This window comes from Peromyscus californicus, unplaced genomic scaffold (genome assembly GCF_007827085.1).
Source record: "Peromyscus californicus insignis strain IS unplaced genomic scaffold, ASM782708v3 Scaffold_9__1_contigs__length_137607984, whole genome shotgun sequence".
Lineage (NCBI taxonomy): Eukaryota > Metazoa > Chordata > Mammalia > Rodentia > Cricetidae > Peromyscus > Peromyscus californicus.
In genome coordinates, this window is record NW_026294617.1 from 67,626,418 (window position 1) to 67,653,905 (window position 27,488).

Genomic DNA, 27,488 nt, shown 5'->3' on the forward strand with positions numbered 1-27,488 from the left:
GATAAAGACACTAGAAAATGGAAAGACATTCCATGCTCACAGATTTATAGAATTAATATTGTGAAAATGACCATTCTACCAAAAACTATTTACAGATTCAATGCAATATCAGTCAAAATTCCCATCTTGTTCTTCACAGACATAGAAAAAAAAAACTATCCTAATTTTTTTTTTTTTTTTTGAGGCAAGGTTTCCCTGTGTAACAGCGCTGCCTGTCCTGGAACTCACTTTGTAGACCAGGCTAGCCTTAAATTCACAGAGATCTGATTGTCTCTGCCTCCAGAGTGCTGGGATTAAAGGCATGAGCCACTACTGGCCACTATACTAAAATTTATATGGAACCACTGAAGACCCCAGACAGCCAAAACAATCCTGAGCAAAAAGAACAATTCTGGGAGGGTCACCATTCTAGATCTTAAGATATATTACAGAGTCATAATAATAAAAACAATATGGTGCTGGCACAAAAACAGATATATAGACCAATGGAGAAAAGTTGAAGACCCACAATGGGTACAGGTAACTTCAGCCATTTAGTATTTGACAAAGATGTCAAAATCACACACTAGAGAAAAGAGAGCGTCTTCAACAAATGGCGCTGGGAAAACTGAATTCCCACATGCAGAAAATGAAATTAGACTCATATCTATCACCTTGCACAAAAATTAACTCCAAATGAATCAAATACCTTGATGTGAAACCTGAAACTGTTAGAAGAAAACATAGGCAGTACCTACATGATGGAGGCATAGGAAAGGCCTTCTGAAGTACCTACATGATAGAGGCGTAGGAAAGGCCTTCTGAAAGTACCTACATGATAGAGGCATAGGAAAGGTCTTCTGAATAGGACTCCATTTGCCCAGGAATTAAAGTCAACAGCAGATAAGTTCGGAAGCTGAGGCCAAGAAACATCTCACAACGAAGGAAAGAATCCCACAGAACTGGAGAGAATCTTTCCAGCTAAGACGGAGGATTAATATCTAGAATATACCAAGAACTCAAAAAACAAGAGTGAAAAACCAAATGACCCATTCTCAAGAAACAGAACTGGAACTTGAGTACAGAGTTCTAAAAAGAAGGAAAACAACTGGCCAGGAAATATCTCAGAAATGTTCCTTGTCCCTAGTAATCAGGGAAATGCAAATCAAAACAACTCTGAGATTTCATCTTACCCCAGTCAGAATGGCTAATATCAACCAAACAACAAACCCTGGAGAGGAGGAGGGGAGAGGCAATCCTCATTCCCTGTTGTTGAGATTGTAAACTGCTACAACCACCATGAAAATCAGCATGGAGAATTCTCAAAAAGCTAAAATTAAATCTACCATATGACAGAGCTATACAACTCCTTGGCATATGCCCACATGACTTGACATCATACTCTCCAGATACTTGCTCAGCCACGTTTATTGCTGCTTTATTCACAATGGCTGAAATGGAAACCACCTTACTGTCCTTCAACTGACGAATGGATAATGAAAATGTGATGCATACACACTATGGAATACACACTACTACTCAGCAGTGAAGAAAAATGAAATTATGAATTTTGCAGGTAAATGGATGGAGCAAGAAAAGATCTTATTGAGGGAGGTAACTGAGACCCAGAAGGACAAATGTATTATGTTCTCTCTCACTGGAGGCTCCTGGCTCTAAATCTTCCGATGTGAGTACATCGCTTGAAGTGATTGCAGAAACCTGGAGAGTAGAACGGGACTATTGCCTGGATAGGGGGTGGGGATGTGGGGTTGAGAGAGGGGAACAGCAGGGTACAAGTGACCTGACCAGGGAAATGAAAGAGGGGGCTCTTTAGGGATGGGGGGGATACACGAGAAGGTGGGAAGAGGTCCAGAGGACCCTGCGGAAGAAGGAGTAGAAAGGTTGTAAGAGCCAGAAGTTCAGAGAGTGTTCTGTCAGATTGGGTCTCCTAGGAATGTCAGGAGCTACACCCATAAAATCTCACCAATGTAACTGTTCAAACATGAGCTGAACAAGGATGACACCAATGGGCATACCAAAATGGATGGGGGAAAAGCCCATGAGGCCTCACCCTTACACAAAGAACTGTAGGCAACTGAGGAAAGCTTAGGGCAAGAGATGGTCTTCCCCAGGGAAGAGCTCACCAATTGGTCGTCCAGTGCCAAATGGTCAGTCCTGAAAACATGCACACAAATAACATTATACAGACTGAGCGGGTTATATTTAGGAATATACATGCGTGTACATAAACATATACGAATGCACTGACAATTAGTAAAAGAAGAGGTCATGAATTTGAAAGAGTAAGGGGGTATATGGAAGGCTTTGGAGGGAGGAAAGAGAAGGGAGAAATGTGATCATAATCTCAAAACAGCATTCATATACATCACTTTTTAGAAACACAACTGAAGAAAGAAAGGATTTATATGAGCTCATAGTTCAAGGTACAGTTCATCCTGGTCTGAAATCAGAACAGCAGGATCTTGAAGTAGCTGCATCTACAATCAGGAAACAGTAAGGGCCGAATGCAAGGCTGTGTGCTCAACCCCACTTTATGCAGTCCAGGAGCCCCTGTCCAGGGAATGGTCCCACCCACGATTTAAAAAGGTCTTCCTACATCAGTTAACATAATCGACACAACCCCCACAGGCACGGCTAGAGGCCTATCTTCCGGGTGACTCTACCAGGTTGACATTTAACAATAACTATCTTAGAGCCTTCTCAAATGTCTGCCATGAGGCTTTGAGCTTTGGCCACCGCGGCTTGCGTGACATGGGGAGAAGGGAGAAAATATAGGTCAGAGAAGCCTAGCCCACACTATGCCCGCCCGCTCCTTTTCTCACCGTGGTTGTTATAATTGTCTTTATTAGTGAAGCCGTATTATCTGTCCTCTGTGCCACTGAAGTAGCTTCCCAATTAGTCTGTACCCAGTCCTCCCTCTCTCCAGGCCCCTGCTGTCATCTTTTCTAAAGCATAAGGCTGCTGTGACCTGCGTCTAAAGGGTTGGTAGTTGCTCACCAGCTGAGGTCTCCGTGCCTTGGCAAGGTGCCTACAGACATGTCCTTCTCCCTGGCTGACCTTTTCTCCACATCACTAAGACAAGCCGAAGGGCCCTAAATATTGTTACCCATACTGTTCCCACTGTGTGGGACGCCCCTCGCCTTGAATCTGGTAAATTCTTCCACTTTCAGCTTTGATTATGAGGGGCCAGAGGCACAGCTCCATGCTGCCACTGTAGCAGCCTGAGTTCATTTCAGAGACCTCCACCAGGTGAAGCCAGGATTCTGATTTTGCTCCAGAAAAGAATTTCAGGACAAGTCAGAATGAAGCAGAACTGGAGTTTTATTAATAGGAGCTTTGAGGATAGATTTAAGCACAGCTGTTAAAAGGGGAAAAAAGAGAGTACACACCCGAGCATGGGTGTGGGCTTCTGCGTGACTCATGCTTTTTGTGCCTTTGTAATAACCATATATCAGATTTCGACGGCTTCTGAAGTTACATCGAAGGTTGCCAAGGAACCTAAGGGATCATAGGTTGGTTGTCAAGGTGCACAGGACGAGGTCACACGGCAGGGAAAGCCATAGGCAGACATGAAGATTGCATAAGACAGTTGAACGATGTTTTTTCTGTAAACAAGGATCATATTCTTATTTGTGAGATTCCCAGGAAAGGGGCTTGGCCTTTGTGGCAGGGGCTGCCCAGAGCACTGACTGCCCTGTGGGAGTCTGCAGAAGTACACCTGCAAGCAGGCAAACTTGCCTGCTGTCTTGCGCTGCAGAGCCTTCAAAGGGCACTCTCCTGTGTTCCCAGGTGCTGGGGCTCCAGGGTCAGGAGAGTGTAGATGACTTAGATGGCCCCTTACAATTCAGCACTTACCAAAGACGCCACAGGATGGGATCCCTAAGGGACTTGGGGAATGCTTAGGCTTTCACTCCACATTGCAGGTACATATCTGGAAAAGGAGGAGCAAGGCCAGATTGGAAGACCCACATATGCTCAAGTCTTAATCATGTATGGTTCACTGGAATTTGAAGATGTTTTTCTTTCCTTTTTTTTCCATTTGGCAATTTCATATATGTATATAATGTGTTGTGATCAGTTCATTCCTCATATTGTATCATTCTTACTTGAAATATTTCTGTATAAAAAGAATATTATCGGGGCTGGAGGGATGACTCAAAGGTTAAGAACACTGGCTCTTCTTCCTGAGGTCCTGAGTTCAATTCCCAGCAACCACATGGTGGCTCACAACCATCTGTAGTGAGATCTGGCGCCCTCTTCTGGCCTGCAGGCGTACACTCCTACAGAACACTGTGTGCATAATAAATAAATACATCTAAAAAAAAGAATATTATCTCTATATTAGCTCTGTAGGTAGTCTTCACATCAATTTTGTTAGTTGTGTAGAAAGTCTTTTTTTAAAATGATTTATTTAGTTTCATTTTATGTGCATTGGTGTTTTGCTTGTGTGTGTGTCTGTGTGAGGATGCCAGATCCTGTGGAACTGGAGTTACAGACAGTTGTGAGCTGCCATGTGGGTGCTGGGAATTGAACCCAGATCCTCTTGAAGAGCAGACAGTGGTTTTAACTGCTGACCCATCTCTTCAGCTCCAGGTAGGAAGTCTTAACTCTTAGGTGGTGAAGAGATTTCAACCAGACTCCATGGTGAGGGGCCCCATTTGTAGTTCTTAATTTTTTTAATTTTAATTTTTTTTTTACTCTTTTGGATCTTTGGGGTCTGCCATCTAGCTCCCAAATTAATATATAGAGGCTTATTCTTACTTATGAATGCCTGGCCTTAGCTTGGCTTATTTCTAGCCAGTTTTTCTTAAATTCTTCTGTCAACCTTTTGTCTGTGGGCTTTTCCCTTCATCTTCTATATACCTTTCATTACTTCTTACTCCATGGCTTGCATTGTAGTTGGGTGGCTGGCCCCAACATCCTTCTCTCCTTCTCTTGCTCCTTGATCTTCTCTTTCCGGATTTCTCCTATTCATTCTCTCTGCCTGCTAGCCCCGCCTATCCTTTCTCCTGCCTTGTTATTGGCCGTTCAGCTCTTTATTAGACCATCAGGTGTTTTAGACAGGCAAACTAACACAGCTTCACAGAGTTAAAACAAATGCAACATAAAAGAATGCAACACATCTTTGCATCATTAAACAAACGTTCCACAGCAGAAACAAATGTAACACACCTTCAACTAATATTCCGCAGCACCATTCCCTACCCATGCCCTTTTAATTAGATCTGTTTTTTTTCTTTTTGGTTTTTCGAGACAGGGTTTCTCTGTGTAGCTTTGCGCCTTTCCTGGAACTCACTCTGTAGACCAGGCTGGCCTCGAACTCACAGAGATCCGCCTGGCTCTGCTTCCCGAGTGCTGGGATTAAAGGCGTGCGCCACCACCGCCCGGCATAGATCTGTTTTTCTATCTTGCCTCAAGATCAGCTGAAGCCTCCGCTAGGAAGATCTCTGCCCTCCACCCAGTGGTTTTCTCCCTCAGTGCTGCACTGACCTCCATACCACAGCACCCTCTAGAGAGCATGTACATATTTGTCACCTAGAAAGGAAGGGCAGCGGCAGGGACTATTTGATAAAGCCAACTGAGCAGAGTAGGGGCCGTGTAGAAAGAGCACATCAAGGAACTGCCCCAAAGCGATCCCTAGTGTCCCTACCTGGGAGAAACTACGAAACCCAGGATTCCCTGCGGCACGACCGGAAGCGTCCCATCCCGGTGTGACTGCGGTGAGGGGTGGTGTCCCAGAGGCGGGAGATTCAAAACTGGCAGGAGAAGGGACATGGAGCCGTGTGCGGCAGACCGGGCTCGGACAGCCTGTGAGTTCGAGAGGGATCTGAGGGGAGTGGAGCGGGGTTGCTGCTGGTGGGGCTTGGCCTTCGCGGGAGGGGCTGCCCGGAGCTCGGCTCGGTGGGGAGTGGGCCGGTGTGCGCAGGGTAACCGCGCTGCCGAACCTTCATAGGGCGCTCGCCCTTATTCTCAGGTTCTGGGGCCCCAGGGTCGGGGGATGTAGACGATCTAGATGGCCCCTTAAAATTCTGCAGTTACCATACCCGCCAAAGGGTGTCACGGGATGGAATTCCGCACGGAGGAGACACCCCCTCTCAAACTTCTTGGTTCCTGATCACCTGGCCACTTGTTTAAAATGCAGAACCTGGAGGGCGGGCTTGGTGGCGCACTCCCTCCGGTAATTCCAGCAGTTGGAAAGTGGAGGCAGGAGGTCAAGAGTTCATGGTCATTCTTAGCTACATAGTACTTGGAGGACGGCGTGGGCTACCTGAAACACTGCTTTCTTGGAGAGAAACTCAGGTTTCTGGGAAGGGTCAGCGAAAAGAAAAACAAAACCTGCTTTCTTTACCCCATCACCACCAGGACATAAAGAGCAAAATAGGTGTCCACTCACCTCATGAGGGAATGCTAGTTCCAGAAAAACCATTTTGTGGTGGCTGTTGTTTTTGATTTTGTGTGTGTGTGTGTGTGTGTAGGGGGGGGCTTTTTGTGGTGGTGGTTGTTGGTTTTTTGAGATACTGTGTATATGTGCGCGCGCGCGCGCTCCAGGCCCCGCCCATTCCATCCCGCTGAGTCCCCAGCTCATAGCTCTGAGGTGATGTCACTCACTTACGGGTTTATTTTCCATTCTTGAACAGCCAACTCTTGTTCCTTGTAAATTCCCTCAGAGGAACCCATGAGTTTTCTGCCGTTGGCCAGGACTTTCAAATCTGTATTTGGAAGTGTGTGTGTCTGTGGGGTTGAACTTTTATAACTGCCAATTCAAATAAGCCCAGCCCTTCCTGAAATCACACAGCAGGCTCTCCAAGATGAGGAGAGAGCATAAAGAGTGAAAATGACTGCTGCCCAGTCAAAGACAAACCGACCAAGCTGTCTCCTGCTTGTTCGCTGAGCTCATTGTCGTGCATGCACGCAACTCTTCCTCACCATGCTTAATTTTGTGTTGTGTTCCCCATGAGAAACAGAGAGATAGAGACTGTGGCTAAGGCAGAAGAGGAGTGCTATCCCCATTTAAGGCATTCCCTGTTCTTGAGTTTGGAGGTCAGAGTGTTATCTACATTTTGTTCGGCTTGAAGATTGCTTTCCTCCTCGGGTGAGCTATAGAAAAAAGGATAGCGATGATACCTGTGTGATCAATTTTAAAATTCCCTTTGTCCTTCCCTTTAATCTCGTGAATAGTGTGGATCCCTCTGCTGGGCCAGCTGCTCCTCTTCAACCTGCTTGTCATGCTACGAAGCTCGGAACAGTTTGCTTCCTTTGCTAGCCCGAGATCTTATTCATGGCTAACTGCACCCCTCACTTCGGGTTGGAGTTACTCACTTACATGGTTTTCTCTTCTAATAATTGTCTCTGTTCTCTCTCTCTCTCTCTCTCTCTCTCTCTCTCTCTCTCTCTCTCTCTTTTTCTCTCCCTCTCCCTCCCTCCCTCCCTTCCTCCCCTTCTTCCATCTCTCTCTCTCTCTCAGTATTATGTTTTACTTGCATGTATGTCTTTTATATTGCAAGAATGCCTGGGGCCAGTGGAGGCAAGAAGAAGGCATCAGGTCCCTGGAACTGGAGTTACAGACAGTTGTGAGACACCACATTGGTGTGGAGAATTTAACCCAAATCCTCTGCAAGAGCAGTCTTTTTCTTCCTTTGTTTTGTTTGTTTGTTTGCTTGTTTGCTTTTTGTTTTTTCGAGACAGGGTTTCTCTATAGTTTTGGTGCCTGTCCTGGATCTCATTCTGTAGAACCAGGCTGGCCTTGAACTCACAGAGATCTGTCTGCCTCTGTCTCCCCAGAGCTGGGATTAAAGGCGTGTGCCACCACCGCCCGACCTGTATTTTTTTAAGAGTAGAGGTTCACTAGCCCAGGGCGGGACAGAAAGACAGTGAGTGACTGAGTGTTTAATCGTTGACTGTGTCAGCCATACTTCCAAGGGAGCCCCTGTGACGGCACGTCTTTGAGAAGTTAGCACATAATGAAGGGTAAGACTGAAACTAAGGTCCCAGCTGAGGAGGGCTTTGGATAGCCCTGCTGGTGGCACTGAAGGGCGCTCTTGAGGCAGACTTGGGAAAGAGAAAGACAGGAAGATGGCTGCAGAGGAAAGAAGGAGGTGTCTCTGGCGAAGAAGGATGCTCCCTGATAATGGGTGAACTGGGACATGGAGAGTGCTTCTGTGCTCGGAAGGGGCTGCCTGGGGGATATGTTCAAAAACAGCTGCAGAGCTCAGGCTCCTGTCTATTTTTGCTCTTTAAGATTTATTTTTATTTATGCGCATGTGTCTGTGTGTCTATATGCCTTGTGTGTGTGGGTGCCCACAGAAGCCAGAAGAGGGCGTTGGCACCCCTGAAGCTGGTTGGTTACAGAAAGTTGTGAGCTGCCCAGTGTGGGTGCTGGGATCCCTAGCCGAGGCTGCATTCCTTGACTATGTCCCCTCACACTGTAGATGAACGCCTCACGGCCGAGGAGATGGACGAGCAGAGGCGACAGAATGTTGCCTATCAGTACCTGTGCCGGCTGGAAGAAGCCAAGCGGTAAGCAGGGTCCGGAAAGATGGACTCCTTTTGGTCCCCGTTTCCTGCCTCTCCTGTTCCAGGCACCTGTCTCCAAAGCAAATGCAAACAGACAGGGGCTTTGCTGTGGGGAAGGGCACGTTAAAACGTCTTGTCATGCCAGGCATGGTGGTGCACACCTCAATCTCAGTGCTTAGAGGGTAAGAGAACAAAAAGTTCAAGGCCAGCGGCAAGGGGGATGGCTCAGTTGGCAAATGCCTGCTGTGCAAGTATGAAGACCTGAATTCAGACCCGCAGTACACATAAAAAGTCAGGTGTAACAACATGTGCTGTAATCCCAGGGCTGGGGAGGCAGAGGCAGGCAGATCCATAGCGCTCATTGGCTGACCAGCCCAAGCCATTAGTGAGCTCTAGGTTCAAATGAGAGACCCTGCCTCAAAAAACAGAATGGGAAGTAATCATGGAAGATGCCTTATATCAACCTCTGCCCTCTGCATGAATATGTACACACTTGCAGGTGTGTACCCTTATGAACAGGCACACCCCTCCCTACACACACACACACACACACACAGAGTTCAACATCTGCCTCTACTACTACATAGCAAGCCTGAGGCCAGTCTGGACTTCATGAGACCCTGTCTCAAAACAAGACAGAAAAGAAAAATAGCATTTTCTGTTTTTTAAGGCCAATCCAACTATTACACTCTTCCCCCGTATCCTTCATATATAGCTCTGTAGTCTTTGGGTACCTCTTTACCTACCACAGTGTCGTAATGCCCAACTAAATTACCTGTGAATGCCTGGGAAATCAGGAACCAGGCTATTAGCCAGTTTCATTCATTGTCTAAAAAGAAAAATCTGTCTTTCTATAATAAAGTACCATGTACAATGACTATGTATAGTGGAAAATTTAAATTAAAAAGAAGTAAATCTGTTTAATTAAAAGAAGAGTCTAGCCAGGCTGTGGTGGCACACCCGTTTAATTCCAGCACTTGGGAAGCAGAGGCAGGAGAATCTCTGAGTTCGAGGTCGGCCTAGCCTACAGAGTGAGTTCTAGGACAGCCAGGGCTACACAGAGAAACCCTGTCTCAAAACCTACCCTACCTGTATCAGAAGTTTCTCCAGTCCTACCCGGTCCCTGCCCAGCCCCCACCCTGCCCCACAGTTCTGAAGTCATTTATAAAATAATCATTCAGAGGCTTGATATTAATTGGGAATTATATGGCCTATGGCTCAGGCTTCTTACTAGTTAGCTCTTATAACTTAACTCAACTCTTAGTCTATATATCACCACGTGTTCCGTGGCTTTACCTGCATCCCATTGCATGTTGCTCCTTGGGCAGCTGGCTCGCCTCTCCCACTCTGCCTTTCTCCTCTCACTGTCTCCCTTGGATTTTCCTACCTGGCTCCATCCTGCCCTGCCATAGGCCAATGCAGCTTTATTTATTAGCCAATGGGAGCAATACATATTCACAGTGTACAGAAAGACATCCCACAGCACCCACCCCCCCAAAAAAAGAAGAATCTAAAAGTTTACACATGGCACTTGCCTCTTAGGCCTTCTTTAGCCAGGAGCACCTCTCCCTTTTTCGGTTTTTTATGTCCCTGACCTTTTTAAGAAACTGGATCACTGACATTCTGGCTTCATTAGCTTCTTATGTCATTCAGCTTGTGCCCCCAAGCCCCATATTTCCTCTAATGGATGTTGGCTCTTAAAGGCTTGATTAGTGTCAGGGTCAATGGAAGACTTCTTGGTGGTAGCATGTGCTTCACATCACACTTCACAGGAGGAATATAGCATCTCCTTATGCTGCCTTTAGCAATTTGAAGTCTGATGTGAGAGAGAGTTTGTGTGATGGTGGTCTCTATCTCACAAATCTCCCCATTAGCTTTCACCACGCGACTTCTTGTTGGCCCTCATTGGAACCCATTATTGAGGATGCAAGATGCCTGCTTGGTTTTTTTGTTTGTTTGTTTGGTTTCCCCCAGTGCTAGAGACAGAATCCAGGGCTTTATGCAAAACAAAATGACCATTTTCCAATGCTATCATGTCTTCTTCATTAATTAGCTGAAATTTTTTCTTGAGCAATGACTTCCCAGGCTGGGGTGATAGGTCACTGGGTAAGAACACTTGCTGTGAAAACACGAGGAACCAGCATGTAAAAAGTCAGACGTAGCCAGCCTGGTCTACAAAGTGAGTTCCAGGAAAGGCGCAAAACTACAGAGAAACCTTGTCTCGAAAAACCAAAAAAAAAAAAAAAAAAAAAAAAAGTCAGACGTAGCTATGCGTGCCTTAGCCTCAGAAACGAGGAATTGGAGGTGGGTGGATCCTGGGAGCTCACTGGCCTGGCCGCTTAGTCAAAACAGTCAGCTTCAGGTTCAGTGAGAGACCCTGGCTCCAGGCAATAGGGCAGAGAGCAATAAAGGAAGACACCCAGGATACTCCTGGCCTCTGCATATGTATGAGATTTGCATTATGCATCCCTGCACACACTTAAATACCACACAGAGCACACATGCAGCTTTATTCTTTCATCATCTGAGGGCTATTTGGTTACCTTATGATTCATTTTACCAAGGAAGGGCATGACAAATACATTGTGTGTGTGTGTGTGTGTGTGTGTGTGTGTGTTATTGTGTTTGGTGTATGTATGTGAGGTGTGTATAGACATCAGAAGAGGATGTCAAATGTCCTGGTGTGTCTCTCTCCACTTTATTTCCCTGAGACAAGGTCTCTCACTAAACCTGGAGCTAGGCTAGTGGCCAGCATACCCCAGCCATCTTCTGGGGTTTTATGAGGGTGCAGGGGATTTGAGCTCAGACCTGTGTGGCAAGCACTCTGACCTACTGAGTCATTTCCCCAGTCCCTTTTTCTTTCCTTTAAAAATGTTTTAAATTTATTTATTTATTTATTTATTTATTTATTTATTTTTGAGACAGGGTTTCTCTGTGTAGCTTTGCGCCTTTCCTGGAACTCGCTTTGGAGACCAGGCTGGCCTCGAACTCACAGAGATCCGCCTGGCTCTGCCTCCCGAGTGCTGGGATTAAAGGCGTGCGCCACCACGCCCGGCTATTTTTATTTATTATTATTATTTATTTTTGAGACAGGGTTTCTCCGTTTAAGAGTCCTGTCTGGCCGGGTGGTGGTGGCACATGCCTTTAATCCCAGCACTCAGGTGGCAGAGGCAGGCGGATCTCTGTGAGTTCGAGGCCAGCCTGGTCTACAAAGTGAGTTCCAGGAAAGGTACAAAGCTACACAGAGAAACCCTGTCTCAGAAAAAAAAAAAAAAAAAGAGTCCAGTCTGTCCTGGAACTCGCTCTGTAGACCAGGCTGGCCTCAGACTCACAGAGATCCACCTGCCCCTGCCTTCCAAGTGCTGGGATTAAAGGCGTGTGCCACCACCGCCTATTTTTTTTTGCCCCCTGTGGCTGGGCGAGTTCCAGAACAGCCAGGGCTATACAGAGAAATCCTGTCTTGAAAAACCAACCGAATGAATGAATGAATGAATGAATGAATGAATGAATGAATGAATCAGGTGTAAATAAATAAATAAATGAATCAGGTGTCTAGCAGGGATAGAATGAAGCAAGGTATACTTGGCTCTCTTTGGAAACATATCTGTAGTCCTCAGTGTCTGGAGAGTCTACCCAAGGAGTCATTATGCCTGCCCTGTATAGCCACCAGCGGTAAAATGCATTTATTTATATTCCAAGTGTGCTCAGAATCGCCAGCTCACCGATTCTGGCAGCTGCCCACTGAAGCCGGCAGTACCAGTGATGTCGGCCTCATTTTTGCCGAATGCAATTGAGTTTCAGAGTCGAAGTGAGGGAGATGGGTTGGAAAGTCTGATTCTAAGAGGTCTGGCCTTTCTGTCCCGTGTGCTGTTTCATCAACCCACAGGGCCCCTAACGCCCCTGTTATCCTCAGAACTGAACTGTGAGCTGTGGAGATCATTCCCTCAGACAAGGGCTTTCTGCACCTAAGTTTTCAGAACCATGCAGAATGAGAGAGGTGGCAGATTCCTTTTGGGTTGAGTCAGGTATTGTAGCCAGACAGTGAGGGGTTCCCTTACATAACAGGGTAAGAGTCTGGCTACACCTCCTTGAAGACAGGCAGGTGTGGGAACCACTGAGGGAGACTTTCCAGGATGAATGAGGCAAAGGTTGGCTTGTTGAGGCATCTGTAGCGGCTTGGGGGAAGTGAGGAACAGCAAAGCAATAGGGAGAGAGGGGAATTTGGGGTAGGGAAGGAATGGTGCATCAGGGCACTTGAGGGATGGGCAGGTTCTACAAGTACCTGTGTGGCCTGCCAGTGGGTAAGAACTGCTCTCCTGCTCACAGCTGGATGGAGGTGTGCTTGAAGGAGGAGCTTCCTGCCCCAGTAGAGCTGGAGGAGAGCCTCCGGAATGGAGTGCTACTGGCCAAGCTGGGCCACTGTTTTGCACCCTCTGTGGTCCCCCTGAAGAAGATCTATGACATGGAACAGCTGCGGTACCAGGTGGGCACAGTGTGGTTAATCCGTCTGCCCTCTCTCCCTCCCAAGATGCTCCTTGTCACAGCTGTGAGGGTATAGTGACCCTGTATCTTGAGAGTCTGTACATGACCTGAGGCTGAAAAGAAGTACAAGTAATGGTACTAGGGCAGTAGGTGTTTGCCAGTGCCACTCTGCCGGGTGGGTGCTCTGCTGGCAGGGGGTGGAGGGTGGGGTGGGGTACTGCTGCATGGGCCTTAAGATGCCCCGAGGTGCAAATGGTGCTCACTCCAAGGCTCATGGGCTTTGCCACCCTGAAGGGCTTTTCTGGGCATGTGTCCCTTTTCTGCATTCTAGCCAGCCCAAGCCTCCTGTCCTATGCCAGCCTTCCCATTATCCAGCTGGCTCACCCATTCCTGGTGGTTTCAGCTGTTTTTCTGTTCCGTGGGGCGGGGGATCCACAGAATGGGGTCCTTTGGCTCTGTCTACCCTTCCCCCATGAATCTTCAAGCTGGCATCTGAGTTCCACCCATAGGGCACCCTGAAAACTGTAGAAACATTCTCTTTTCTCCCTTCAGGCAACGGGCTTGCATTTCCGGCACACAGACAACATCAACTTTTGGCTTTCTGCAGTAGCACACATCGGCCTGCCTTCGGTAAAACGGGGTGCCAAGATGGTTATCTGTCTGCTCTAAGGGCCCCGTTCCTTGGGGCTCTGTGCCCTCGAACCAGGCTGCTTGGGCTCTGCCTTCACCTCCCGTGGATCCTGGGCTGAGGGGCATCAGCACTGTCCTGTAGTGGAGCGCAGGTGTAGTGTGGGTGGGGCTCATGTCAGCCAGGCACAGAATTTCAGAGAGAAGCAAGAACCTGCCCCATCCCCAGGTGGGAGACTTCCGACTGGAGCCTTAGGTCCGAGACCATCTGTACTCATGTTACACGTCCTTTCCCTCTGTGAACCCCAGCTTGTTTCTCACCTATAAAGTAGGTGTGATAATTCCCACCTATGATGTTGGTAGGAGAATTGGAGGGCCTGTGTAAATTCCCTTTGTAAAGCACTATACCAACTAAGGCTAGGCAGGATTCTGCAGTGTGGGGGTCCTTCCCTGTAGAAGGTAACTATAAAAATGAGGTGAGCTGGGCGGTGGTGGCTCATGCCTTTAATCCCAGCACTTGGGAGGCAGAGGCAGGTGGATCTCTGTGAGTTCCAGGACAGCCAGGGCTACACAGAGAAACCCTGTCTTGAAAATAAACAAACAAACAAAACAAAAACAAAAAGATGAGGTTCGATGGCTCCTCAGGTCAAGCAGCTTGCTGCTGAACCTGACAATCTGAGTGTGATCCCCAGTTGCCACATGGTGGAAGAAGAGAACCAACTCCTGCAGGTTGTGCTTACACACACACACACACACACACACACACACACACACACACACGCGCGCATGCACACATGTGCATGGAAATAGTAGCCAGGACATTTTGGTGGGTGTAGTGATGCAAATCTAAAATTGTGACATTGAGGCCAGCTGCATTATCTAGTGAACCCTTTTTCAACAACAACAAAAGGCATGTCCTGGTGGCACACGCCTTTCAGCCCAGCACTTGGGAAGCAGAAGCAGGCAGATCTTTGTGAGCTCAAAGCCAGTCTGGTCTACCGAGTGAGTTCTGGTCCAACCAGGGCTACATAGACAGACCCAGTCTCAAAAAAAAGAAGAAGAAGAAAGAAAGGGAGAAAAAAAAAGGGTTAATAGCACAGCTACTCAGCTGGGCGCTGGTGGTGAACACCTTTAATCCCAGCTCATGAGGCAGAGGCAGGCGGATCTCTGTGAGTTTGAGGCCAGCCTGGGCTACAGAGTGAGTACCAGGACAGGCTCCAAAGCGACACAGAGAAACCCTGTCTCGAAAAAAAAAAAAAGAAGAAGCTGAATGTATTGTAGGATGTGCTGAGCTTAGGTTTCAATTCTTAAAGGGGCTTCTACAGATCAGAGGCCTCTGCCTGGGCAATCCATGCCTCGTTGGGCCTTCCCTGGGAGCATGGTCAACTCCCCAGCACATCATGTATGTGGTGGAAATCTCAGGTCACGGACCGGGCTCACGGAGACAGAGTGCCTGGGGTGTGTGTTTCCTGGAGGCTATGGCCTGCATCCTCTGGCCCCTGAGGTCTCACCTAGTGGTCAGCTGACCCTGGACACTGGCTGTGTCTTGGCTCAGTAAGCCTTTTTCACATTGGACTGAATGGGGATGGTTATAGAAACTGATTGAGAAGCCCGGCTGTGGTGTTCACAGCTCTGGTTGGAGAGAGGTGCATTGCTCAGCCCACACCTCCTGTCCCACACCAGCCTGGAAGCCTTACTGCACTACCTTCCTCTGTACGGCAATTGTCTGGTTTCTCCTCTAGATCTTCCTCCCAGAGACCACGGACATCTACGACAAGAAGAATATGCCTCGGGTGATCTATTGCATTCATGCTCTCAGGTGAGACACCCCCGACTTTAGTCAGCCAGGTTCTTCTAGGTCACTGGTTCTCAATCTTCCTAATGCTGCATCTCTTTAATACAGTTCCTCATGCTGTGGTGACCCCCAACCATAATATTATTTTGTTGCTACTTCATAACTGTAATTTTGCTACTGTTATGAATTATAAATATCTGTGTTTTCTGATCATCTTAGGTGACCCCATGAGAAGGTCATTCAACCCCCAAAGGGGTCGCAACACATGGGTTGAGAACCACTGCTCTAGGCAGATCAATAGATGGATCAATCAATAGCAATAAATATAAAAGAAAAGAGGGAGGATAGCCAAAAGAGCAGTTTAGGGGAGGGTAAGATTTTAGATCTGCATGGGTATTTACATTCATATGTATGTGGGCACATTCATATGTGAGCCTTGGAAATGAAGGAACAGCAGGATAAAGTCCTTAGTTTGTGACTGGGACATGAATGAATCAGAACCAGGACCCATCAAGAGCATCACATGCAAGCCACTTATTACAAGCAGGGAAGGCCACTGGGTTCTACTCACAGGCAGGTATACCAGTTGGCTGAATCATAGAATGGGACCGTCCAGTTCCTGTGTCCGCTGTGTCATCTCTTTATAACTCCCCTTCCCATGCCCTTCTTTGCTTCCATCCCTGGCTTCAGCAGCTTTGTTTACTGTATCTTCCTCTTGTCCACCTGTGACGTTCCATTGCAGTGTGTCCTCTGTGGAACCATCCAGAGGCTCCCTGTGGCGTCTTATTTCTGTTCTGTAGCTCTTTCTTGTCGTGGCTGGTTATCTCTGTGTACTAGAGTGACTCAGGGCCAAGTGCTAAGTGCTCTTTACTTCTCGGCCTCCATTGCAATTTTACATACCTATTGTGGACAAGGTGTGGAAATCAGTAGATCCCAGTGTGTCCTTATGCCTTCCATTCTTCCCAGTCTCTTCCTCTTCCGGCTGGGATTGGCCCCTCAGATCCATGACCTGTATGGGAAGGTGAAATTCACAGGTAAGCCAGGTCCTTCCTCTGGTTCATAGACTAAGCAGGGGCATGGGGATTCTGAGCCTAATGAAGAATACCTCTGGTACCATTGCAGCTGAGGAACTCAGCAACATCGCCTCTGAACTGGCCAAATATGGCCTCCAGTTACCAGCCTTCAGCAAGATCGGGGGCATCCTAGCCAATGAGTTTTCAGCCGATGAGGCTGCAGGTAGGGCTTTGCCCTAGAGTAGGACATGGGAGCATGGGATGGGGTGTGGGTGGGGGACAGGACATGGGATAGGACGATGACAAGCCTTGTAGCCCTTGGATGGGCTTTGGCATCTCTTATATCCACAGGCAGAAGGGTCAGGCTCCCTGGCGCTACAGTTAGCTGTGCTCTGGTCTGGGTCCTCTCTGGCTTCTTGACCTTGTTCTCCTGCCCCTCCAAGTCCACGCAGCTGTTCTTGCCATCAACGATGCAGTGGAGCGAGGCGTGGTGGAGGACACTCTGACTGCCTTGAAGAATCCTAATGCTCTTCTGGGGAATCTTCGGGAACCTCTGGCAGCGGTCTACCAAGAGCTGCTGGCCCTAGCCAAGATGGAGAAGGCTGCCAATGCCAGGAACCACGTAAGGAGACACTTTGGGATATAGAGGGAATAAGTTGAGAGGCCTGGGGAGTCTTAAGTAGAGTGAAGACTCAGTTTGTCCTGCCTCGAGTTCCAAAGATATGCCCGTGACTTAGAGAAGTAGGGGAGGAGCCTGGATGATGTCTGTTGAGAAAGAAGGCTGGAGAAGAGTCTGGATGGCTGAACTGGCTCTGGAATGAAGCACGAGATGAGCCTAGCCTGGGGAATCCACAGGATGATTGGCTTAACTGTTGGTGCCAGGGCTTAGCCCCCAGGTTCTCCTCCGAGGCCTAAGCAGACTGGTCTTTGGCCTGGCCATTGATCTACAGAAGTGAGTGTGACAAGGGTAGGGAGGAAGATCGCAGTGTCTCCGAGTCTCTCCATCTTGCTTTTGCAGGATGACGGTCAAGAACAGGACATCTATGAGTCCTGCCTCACCCAGGCAGAGATCCAGGGCCATATCAACCTTGCCAATGGTAAGAGATGACTGGGAGAGCCTGGGAAGCTGGGAGATGACTGCTTTAATAAGCCCCATGACCTTATGTGAGCTAGTTCCTGCCTTAGGGAAAACTCATAGGCCAGGGATTCTATGCCCTGCTCTCTGGCCACATACCAGGGAGCTCCTATGGGATGGAAAATTATTATTAAGACAGAGGCAAATGGACAGGCCTTTCAGCTCCCAGTGCTGGGGGTGGATGTTTGGATTAGGGTCCTTCAAGAAGGGAGTGTAGCTGGGAGTAATACCACACACCTGTGATCCCAGCTGTCAGGGGGCTAAGGCAGGAAGATTAAGAGTTCAAGGACTCACAGGGCCATATTGTGAGACTTTCTCAAAAGAAAAGGAAGCAGGAAGAATAGAAGGAAGTCTGAGGATAGATGGAGTAGGGAGGATGGTGGACAGAGGGACAACCTGAAGACTCACAACGAGAGGCCGTTGGCCTGCTAGGATCAGGGTATTTTCAGGGTCACTCAGGAACAGTGAGATGGGAGGGCTATGAAGACCAAGAGGAAAATGTAGCCTGGACCACAGGAGCTCACTGTGTCAGAGGCCAAGGATAGAGGCAACTTTTGGAAGGCAAGAAGAAGGCAAATTCCCAGGATTGGCTGGGGATGGTACGAGGTAGTTTTCACACACTTGGAATTGGGCTGTTTTTCAGTCCAGGGGGCTCTAGAAGTTGTTGATGATGCTCTGGAGAGACAAAGCCCTGGGGCCTTGCTTGAGGCCCTTCAAGATCCTGTCCTGGCCCTGCAAGGGGTAAGAAGAGATTTGGCTGGCTGGTACCTGGAACAACTGAGTTCGGACAGAGAGCAGAAGTCACAGGTCAGGCTCTGACTAACACCTGTCTGCCTGTAGGGTAGGAAATGCCTTTTATGTGCATATCATCACTGACTCCATTTTTAAATGGCTGAATCATCCCCCAAAGCATAGTGGACCAGGCTGTCTGCTCTGCTTAGAGTCTCAGACTGGGAGGGAAGGACCAGGCCAGTCCATTAGGTAACGATATGCTTCTCATTGCTGAATTGGGGTCTTGATTTATCAACTTTATTTTCAATGCTTTGACCCCCCTCCTCCTGTATTTTTCATGCATGTATGTCTGTGGTTTAAGTGTGTGTCTCTATGTGTGTTCACACGGGGGAGGGCAAATGTGTGGGCGCGTGTATAAGAGGTCCAACATTGATGTCAAGAATCATCCGAAACCACTCCTCCACCTTATTCACTGAGGCAGGTTCTCTTAACTGAGCCCAGAGCTCACCAATGTGGCTAGTCTCACTAGCCAGGTTGATCTGGGAATCCTGTCTCTGCATCTAAGGCTGGAATTACAGGCAAGGCTTGCATGGGTTCTGGAGATCCAATCTCCAGTCCTTGTGCTTACGTGGGAAGCACTTTCACCAGGGAGCCATCTCTAGCCCTTAATGCACTGCCTTTCTGTTTGATGTTATTTATACTCACATCTAGTCTGTTGTTATTTTAGACATATGCTGGGTTTAAAAAAAAAAAAGAGAGAGATAGAAAGGTAGGCCAGGTCCTTCCACCTGAAGGGAGAGGCAGGACTGAGTCCTGGCAGCTCCTGATGCACGTTCATGGTCTGGGGACTCTCTTCTACTGCACCTCTGCCCTCTTGCAGGAGCTGGGTCTGGTGAGGCTTCTAGAAAAGGAGGAGGTCCAGGCTGGGGTGGCTGCAGCCAATGAGAAGGGCGATCAAGAGCAAGCCAGTAAGTCATCTCCAGGCAGGGGTTGGGGGTCTGCTGGCTCCTGGTAATGTACCTTGCTCCTTTACTGGCATATGTATTGGACGAAGCAAACAGCCGTCCAGTTCCAGGCCTAACAAGGAACTTTACTCTTCACCTCCTCTGCCTTCTGCATCCCCAGAGGGACGAATCAAAGGAAAGATAATGACGTCCTGTTGCCACTCAGAACCAGGCTCCTTCTGGGGAGTTTGCCTGTAATTTTGTTTCTTCCTGTTTATATTTCTTTGGCTTCTGAAATGTGATTTCTCAGGTAAGGACAAAACACATTCTAATTCAGTGTCCCTTAAAAAAACATTATATGAGCCAGGCAGTGGTGGCGCACGCCTTTAATCCCAGCACTTGTGAGGCAGAGGCAGGTTCATCTCTGTGAGTTCGAGGCCAGCCTGGCCTACAGAGTGAGTTCCAGGACAGCTAGGAACATTATATGTACGGCTGTAATGGCTCAGTGGTTAAGAACACTTGTTGCTCTTGCAGAGGACCAGGGTTCAGTTCTTAGTACCCACATGGTGGTTCACAATCATCTGTAACTCCAGTTCCAGGGGATCCAAACTGGATCTGCAGGCACGAGACACATGTGGTACACACACATACAGGCAGAACAATCCTACATGGATGATAAAAGAAACAAAACAAACAAACAAACAAAATGATATGCAGCCAGGCGGTGGTGGCGCACGCCTTTAATCTCAGCACTTGGGAGGCAGAGCCAGGCGGATCTCTGAGTTCAAGGCCAGCCTGGGCTACCAAGTGAGTTCCAGGAAAGGCGCAAAGCTACACAGGGAAACCCTGTCTCGAAAAACCAAAAAAAAAAAAAAAAAAATGATATGCAACTGTAACTGTGTATTCAGGGTGTGGATGAAGACAGAGTCCTGGGGCAGCAGCTACTGGGTGTGTAGTTTGGCCTCCACGTCAGGTTTGAAGTCACTCAGTCACCATATACCTCTGAGTAACAGCCTTCAAGTGGCAATCTCTCCCCGGACTGCTCCCGGCTGCTGCCTGCCCTGGGAGCCCACTTCATTTCTGATTGTTGTTGCCAGAGCGATCTTGGTGCAGATCTCTTAGTAGAAAAGCTTCGGCTCTCCACTCTTGCTTTGTTTTGTCTTTTGAGATAGGGTCTTACTGTGTAGCTCAAGCTGGCCTGGAGCACAATGTGATAGTTACTTCGCTTCCCAGGGGTAACCCTGAGTGCTTCTGTCACAGATGTGCGCCACCACACCCAACTGGCTCTTCCGTTCTTTTTTGAAGATTTGTTTATGCTGGGCGGTGGTGGCGCACGCCTTTAATCCCAGCACTCAGGAGACAGAGGCAGGTGGATCTCTGTGAGTTGGAGGCCAGCCTGGTCTACAGAGCTGGGGCTATACAAAGAAATCCTGTCTTGAAAAACAAACAACAAAGATTTACTTATTTTGTTTTTTTTTTTATATATTTAAGTCTATGAGTGATTTGCCTGCATGTATGTCTGCACCGTATACATACATTGCCCATGGGGACCAGAAGTGGAGGCTTGGGACTGGAGTTATGGGTGACTATGTGCCACTGTGTGGGTGCTGGGAACCGAACTGCCCCTCACAAGAGCAGCAAGTGTTCTTAGTGGCCGAGTCATCTCTCCAGCCCTGACTCTTTCATTCTTTATCTCACACTTTGGTTCCACCCCCTGGGCCTGGCAGGTGAGGCCTTCGGGTGCTCCCCCCTTGCTTTTCAGCTCACATTTCACCCAGTGCAGCTGAGCCACACAGGCTGTTCTTCCTTGCTCCCTTCCCAGCCCCTGGCCTCCAGGCCTCCGAATGACATTCCTCCCACATTTCACCTGTCAGAAGCAGGTGGAAACGTCTGCAGAGCTGTCTCCAGGGCTTCTCTGTAAAACTGTCTGCTTGCTCCCAGTCAGAAGCCCCTCCTCAGCACGGCCAGAGCTGGGGTGGGCCCACTTCTAGCCTGGCCTCGTCAGCTGGGCACTGCAGGTCTTGGCGTGTCCTTATTCCCCCCCCAACACGATTCTGTGCTCCTCGGAGCGGGTGTCCATTTCTGCTGGCACTTGACTGGCCCCAGAGTACGTCAACTCAGCACACTTGTGTGCTGTGGCCCTTTAGCTTCCTCTACCCCCTCTGGTGTAAATGGAGCTGGCTCTGTTTCTCTGCACTGTCACCAAGGCTTGGTCCCCAGAGCCCTTTGACTTACTTCATCTTAGTTATGCACCATCACCACCTGTCAATCCACGCTCGCTGCCTTGGGAACTCACCGCTGCTGTGACAGCCGCTTTTCTGCTGCATTCTAACCTACGCAACTTCTGGGCCCAGCGCTTTGCCTTTCACAGAGCACCTGTTTTTCAGGGTAGAATTTCACTGTGTAGCCCTGGCTATCCTGGGACTCACTCTGTAGCCCAGGCCGGCCTCAAACTCGCAGAGCTCTGCCTGCCTCTGCCTCCCAAGTGCTGGGATAAAGGCGTGCGCCACCACTGCCCGGCCATAGCCTCGCTTTTAAAGTACCCCATCCGCCTTTCCTCCGGAACATTTAGAAATGCATTTTGAATCTAGCAGAATGGCGGTCTAGAAGTGTTACAGAGCCATTTCCCATAGAGATCCCAGCAGAGCCTGGCTAATAAGGAGAGCAGAGAAGACAGGGAGCACTCAGCCTGTGGGATTTCTTGCTGTCCTCTGCAGTGCTCCAGGCGGTGTGGAGAATCAACAGAGCCATCCAGAGGGGGGTGGCCACAGACACTGTGAAGGAGCTCATGTGCCCAGAAGCCCAGCTGCCCCAAGTGTACCCCTTTGCCTCTGCTGTGTACCAGCAGGAGCTGGCTGTGCTCCAGAAGCAGCAGCAGGGGGTAAGTTCTGGGGCTCCCAAGCAGCTCAGGGGGTGGGGGGTGGGGGTGGTGCTCAGACAGTAGGATGGGCAGGGCTGCTTCCTTAGGAGCATCATGGCAGCCAGTAGCGCCACACACACTCGGCGTGGGCAGCAGCCCTGCCAGGTAAGTGCTGGTTTTCTACTTCAGAGGTAAGAAGAGGGTCGCAGACGTTGAGTGCTTGCCTGCTCGGCTGACTGGCAGTGCTGTGGCTGAATTCAGAGCTGAATACACTGGCGGGACATGCTTTAACCACGAGGCTGCCCCACCTCACTCCTGTCCACACAGCTCTTCTGAGAGTGAGGCACGAGCTTTGCTTCGGGTCATCCCTGTCAGCTGCAGGAGTTAGAGGCCACCCAAGGGAGGGGCCAGGCAGAGGTGGAGAGAAGAGCAGATGATGTAGGTGGAAGAAGATTGTACAGCAGTGACCAGGAAAATGGAGCAAGCAGTGCTGGGGGAAGTCTGGGAAGGCTTCCTGGAAGAGACTCCACAGTGAATTCCCCCAACAGCAGGTGTTTCTAGAACACTTAACTTCAGACATGACCCGCACACAGCAGTGTCTTCAGCAAGGGTACAGGACAGCACCACAGAAATATGGGGTGAAAGCGTAGTACTGAAGGATGACCTGAGAGGCCTGAGTTTAAATCTAGCTCTGCTACTTCTTAGATATGTGACATTGGCAGTTCATTACTTTCTCTGCTTCTCGGTTTCTTCATAAATGGTACCAACCTCACAGGATTGTTTCAAGGACTCTGTGAGTTAGCATATGTTGCTTGGAGAAGTTCCTTAGAGAAGTAAGTTTTAGCCATCATTATTGTTGTTTGTGGCTCTACTTGTAAAATGCAGGAAGAATGCTCCAGAAAAAGGGAGCCGTCTAAGCAAATATTTGAAGGGAAGCCAGAAAGAAAGTGGGTTGGAAAATGGGGCCAGGGCCTCTGACTATCTGACTCTGTGTCTGTCTGTCTCTCTCTCTGTCCATTTTGGCTTTTTGAGAGACAGGATCTACATAGCTCATGCTGGCCTTGAACTTATGGAGCTGATTATTCTGCCTCTGCCTCCCGAGTACTGGAACCACAGGCGTTCCTCCCTACAACTGGTTTCATATAGTTCTCGATATGACATGGGACCGGAAGGCTGTTGGCAGAGGTCACGTGCTGAGTGTAGGCTCTGCAATCAGGCAGGCACCATTTAACCCACATTACTAGCTATGAGCTGGGCTGGGAAATGGGGCTGTCAATGGTACATACCTCATTTGGCTTAGTTGTGGAAATTAAGACGGCACTGTGTGTGGTCTTCATGGTTGTGTTCACGGTAAACATCCCCAGGTGTAAAGACTAAACGTTGGTGAATGAATGCGTCCTAGGTGTTGAGCATGAGTAGTGTCGGTGCATGAATGTGGCCCAGGTGTTGACATGAATGGTGTTGGGGAGTAAATGGAGCTCCTGGAACTTGGGGATGGAGATGGGATATTGGAGAGTTGGGGTAGGCTGGCTCCAGTAGACCCCCAACTCCCTTCAGCTCTCTTCCTCTACAGGAGCTGGGCCAGGAGGAGCTCTTTGTGGCTGTGGAGATGCTCTCAGCTGTGGTTCTGATTAACCGGGCTCTGGAAACTAGAGATGCCTGTGCCTTCTGGGCCAATCTGGTGAACCCTGCTACTGGCTTGGCCCAGGTCGAAGAAGAAAATGCTCAACGGTGAGCCACGTGTCAGAAGTGAAGGATAGCATGAGTGCAGCCGACACCGGACAGCAGCCTTCTGTCCGGCACCCGCTCTGGTCCCAGCCCCTGGTCCTGTTCACAGCAGCCTTCTGTGCGGCACCCGCTCTGGTCCCAGCCCCTAGTCCTGTTCACAGTCCTGTTGCCTCTCCTGTGTTTCTTCCCCAGTGGGGGAGCACATGGTCATCCAGTTTCCTCTCCACTTTTTCAGAGCAAATGTTTGAGTGCCTACACACTGCCAGATGCCATCCTAGGTGTTGAAAACAGTGACTAAACCAAATCCCTGCTCTTGGCAAGCATACGCACAAGCAGGAGTCATGATGAAAACGGGACAGGGTGGGAGAGGGGCAGTTTTCCTAGTCACATAGTGTAGTGATAGATGGCTTTTGAGAGAGGTTCATATGGAGAAGGACCTAAGGAGCCTGAGTTATTCCTGTGATGCTCATCAGGACAGGAGAGTATCTTTGATGCACTCACAGGACATCAGGGGGAGCCTGGGAATAGCTCAGTGGTTGAGTGCTTGTGTGACATGTCTGGGGCTCTGGTTTAACTTCCCAAAGTTCCAAAAAACTAAAAACAAAGACTACCAGGAAGCCAGAGTGGCCAAATGGAGTGCTGCAGGAAGGAAGTGGGTTAGCAGAGACCAGCCAATGTCCTCAAGCATGGAAGGCAGCTATGGGGTGTTCAGCAATGAAGGAGTCCATTGGACCTGCTTACCAAGATCGTTCTGGCTGTGTGCTGAGACTCCACCACAGGGCCCGGGCCAGGGCAGAGCAGCAGGGATGCCTTTTAGGAGCGCTGCTACACCCAAGGGGGAAGTAGCAGGCATGGGAAGAAGGCGGCAATGTGAATGTGTTCTGAAAGCAGAGGGAACAGGGGGGAGATGAGTCAACAGATGTTTATCCAGAAGGGACAGGCTGAGGCACAAAGATAGACGGAGGGGATGGGGATGTCTGGCATTCAGGGGGAGATCCTCAGCAGTCCCTAGGGCCTATGAGGGATGTAAGTATGCTTTAGGGATTCGTTAGTGTAAGTCATGAAAGGCCTGGTGAATGGCTGAGATCTGGCATGAGGGCACAGAGGGAAGAGAGGACTGAAGCTTGAGGAACTCCATGTTCCACACAAGGGCCTCAGAACAGCATGTAAAGGGAGAAGACACCCTGTAAATTGTGGTGGCCTGGGGAGGAGCCTACTCAAAGCTTTCTCCACTTGTGGCTGTTCCCACACCACTCACATGGCTGCTCACATCACTCCTCTTCTCTGCTGCTAGTTACTTCGATGCCCTGGTGAGGGTGCAGCAGCTTCGAGGACTGGATAGAGCCTTCCTGAGCTGGAATGACCTGCAGGCCGCCGTGTACCAGGTCAATGCACAGGTCCAGGAGGAAACAGAGCGTGAGTACCCCCCTCGGACAACCTTGCCCTCAGTCTTGAGTCTGGGACTGCTGCTCATCTAGATGTCCTCCGCAGAGGTCCTCGCCATCAGCCTCATCAATGAGGCTCTGGACCAGGGCTTTCCTGAAAAAACCCTGTCTGCCCTGCTGCTTCCAGCAGCTGGCCTGGAAGACGTCAGCCTTCATGTCGCACCTCGGTATCATCTCCTCCTCGTGGCAGCCAAGAGGAAGAAAGCCAAGGTAAGGTTAGGGATAGATGGCTGGGTTAGACACTACAGCAAGGGGATTGGCCTCGGGCACTGCCCGGCATGCACTCTGAAACTGTTTCAGCCTCGTGGATACAGACTCTGAACCGGGTGAGGCACAGGCAGGATTTGACTGTTATAGCAAAGTGTGGACTTCATTCCAGGACAGTGTGGGAAAAGAGCAGGCCTAGAGATCGGGTGACTGGAGTCCCCACTCTGATCCCCAGTGATCATCTGATCTTGAGCAGTCCCTCAGTATCCCTGGGGTGTGTGTACTTACCTGTAAGACTCTACATGCTCTGCCCTTGCACCCCGTGCTGCGAATCCCGTGAGCTAACAGTGGAGCAGGGGATTCGAACTGACACACCCTGCGTTGTGTGGCAGCAGAATGAGGCTGAGACCTGGGGCCCTGTGCCAGATGACTGAGCTCGCATCCTGCAGTCTCACCCTGCAGCATCATGGAGCCTCCCTGTGCTGCCATCCCCCCACCCCCGCAAACCTGTGACAGGAACGAGCTTCTCTCACGGCTGTTGGGTTTGGAACCACGGCAGGAGTGCTAGTCGGCATTTATTGAGTTTACACTCTGTGCCCGGTACTGCTTGATGTGCCTCACAGGTACTGATTCATGAGGCTGGAGAGCTGACTCGGTGGTTAAGAGTGCTTGATGCTGCTCCAGAGGGTCTGAGTTCAGTTCCCAACACCCACCTCAGGTGGCTCACAACCCCAGATACAGGGGATCTGAGGATCTGATCCCCTCTTCAGGACACTTCATTCACATGTACACACCTCCACACAGATATATACATATACACCTAACTAAAAATAAAGTTCTCTAGAAAAATGAATTCACAAGAAAAGTCCTAGGAACAATACCTGATAGCTCACACCTGCAGTGAGTCTGAGGTTGGCTTGGCCTACAGACCCTCTTAGAAAAGACAGGGCCGGGTGGTGGTGGCGCACACCTTTGATCCCAGCACTCGGGAGGCAGAGGCAGGCGGATCTCTGTGAGTTCGAGGCCAGCCTGGTCTACATAGTGAGTTCCAGGACAGGCTCCAAAGCTACACAGAGAAACCCTGTCTCGGAGAAAAAAAAAAAAAAAAAAAAGAAAGTAAAGACAGGCAGGCAGCTGAGAGGAGCGCATTGAGTTGGGTTGGGTTCGGACTGACCACAGCAAGCACAGGCTTCCTTGACCTGTGGACGCAGTCTTCCTACTACTTTTTGGTGACAAGAAATGTGTAGCCAGGAGCCATAGAGTAAGAGCCGGGATCTGGCTAAGGGCTGTGACCTGAGGTAGAGGGAGATAGGGAGGGCTGCAGGGTAGGTGTCCCCAGGCGTGGCCGAGACACAAGGCTAGCAATAGAGCTGTCAGAAGGGGCTGAGTACTGAGGGTACGAAAGCTGGAGAGAGCCCTGAGGCCACACCGAGCCTGGCCTCATCTGAGCCATGCTCAGATTATGAAAGCAGAGTAAGAAAAGAGCCTCTGAGCATGGGGTCATGACTCCACAGGGGAGGGAGAAGGGAGCCTTCCCAGCTGCTTCCGGTGTCTGCTCTACTTTAGTTCCCTGCTGGGCTTGTGGGAGCCTGGGGATACCTGTTTGGGATCTTGTGTTTTTTCATCTTCTTTTTCTATTTGCCAGGTGACAGGAGATCCTGAGGCTGTACTGTGGCTGGAGGAGATCCGCCAGGGAGTGGCCAGAGCCAATGAGGACACAAACACAGCCCAGAGAAGTAAACAGCCAGGCACCGGGAGGGTGGAGCCCCACCCCTGTCTCGCCTTAGCCATAGGAAGCGCCTTTGCTTGCTGTCTATTGCTGGATAACACCGTGGATGAGAACGCCCTGGGGGGGCAAAGGGTTTAGTCTTACAATTCCACATCCCAGTCCGTCATCAAGGGAAGTCAGGGCAGGAATTCAAGACAGGAACCAGGAGGCAGGAACCAAAGCCGAGGGCATGGAGGAGTGCTGCTTCCTGGCTCGCTCCTCATGGCTTGCTCAGTTT

General features: G+C 49.4%; 1 protein-coding gene across 1 annotated transcript in view; it reads left to right on the plus strand.

Moving 5' to 3' along the window:
* The first annotated feature begins 5,758 nt into the window (after positions 1-5,758).
* Positions 5,759-27,488, plus strand: part of Iqgap3 (IQ motif containing GTPase activating protein 3) — a 42,255-nt gene continuing 20,525 nt past the window's right edge. The window contains 16 exon segments of the mRNA XM_052731149.1: positions 5,759-5,810; positions 8,430-8,517; positions 12,841-12,997; positions 13,549-13,626; positions 15,366-15,442; positions 16,385-16,452; positions 16,541-16,654; positions 16,875-17,053; positions 17,450-17,528; positions 18,210-18,373; positions 19,179-19,266; positions 21,960-22,123; positions 23,676-23,833; positions 25,125-25,246; positions 25,322-25,485; positions 27,128-27,218. Coding sequence (XP_052587109.1) covers positions 5,774-5,810; positions 8,430-8,517; positions 12,841-12,997; positions 13,549-13,626; positions 15,366-15,442; positions 16,385-16,452; positions 16,541-16,654; positions 16,875-17,053; positions 17,450-17,528; positions 18,210-18,373; positions 19,179-19,266; positions 21,960-22,123; positions 23,676-23,833; positions 25,125-25,246; positions 25,322-25,485; positions 27,128-27,218 — 1,828 coding nt within the window. The 5' untranslated portion in view covers positions 5,759-5,773.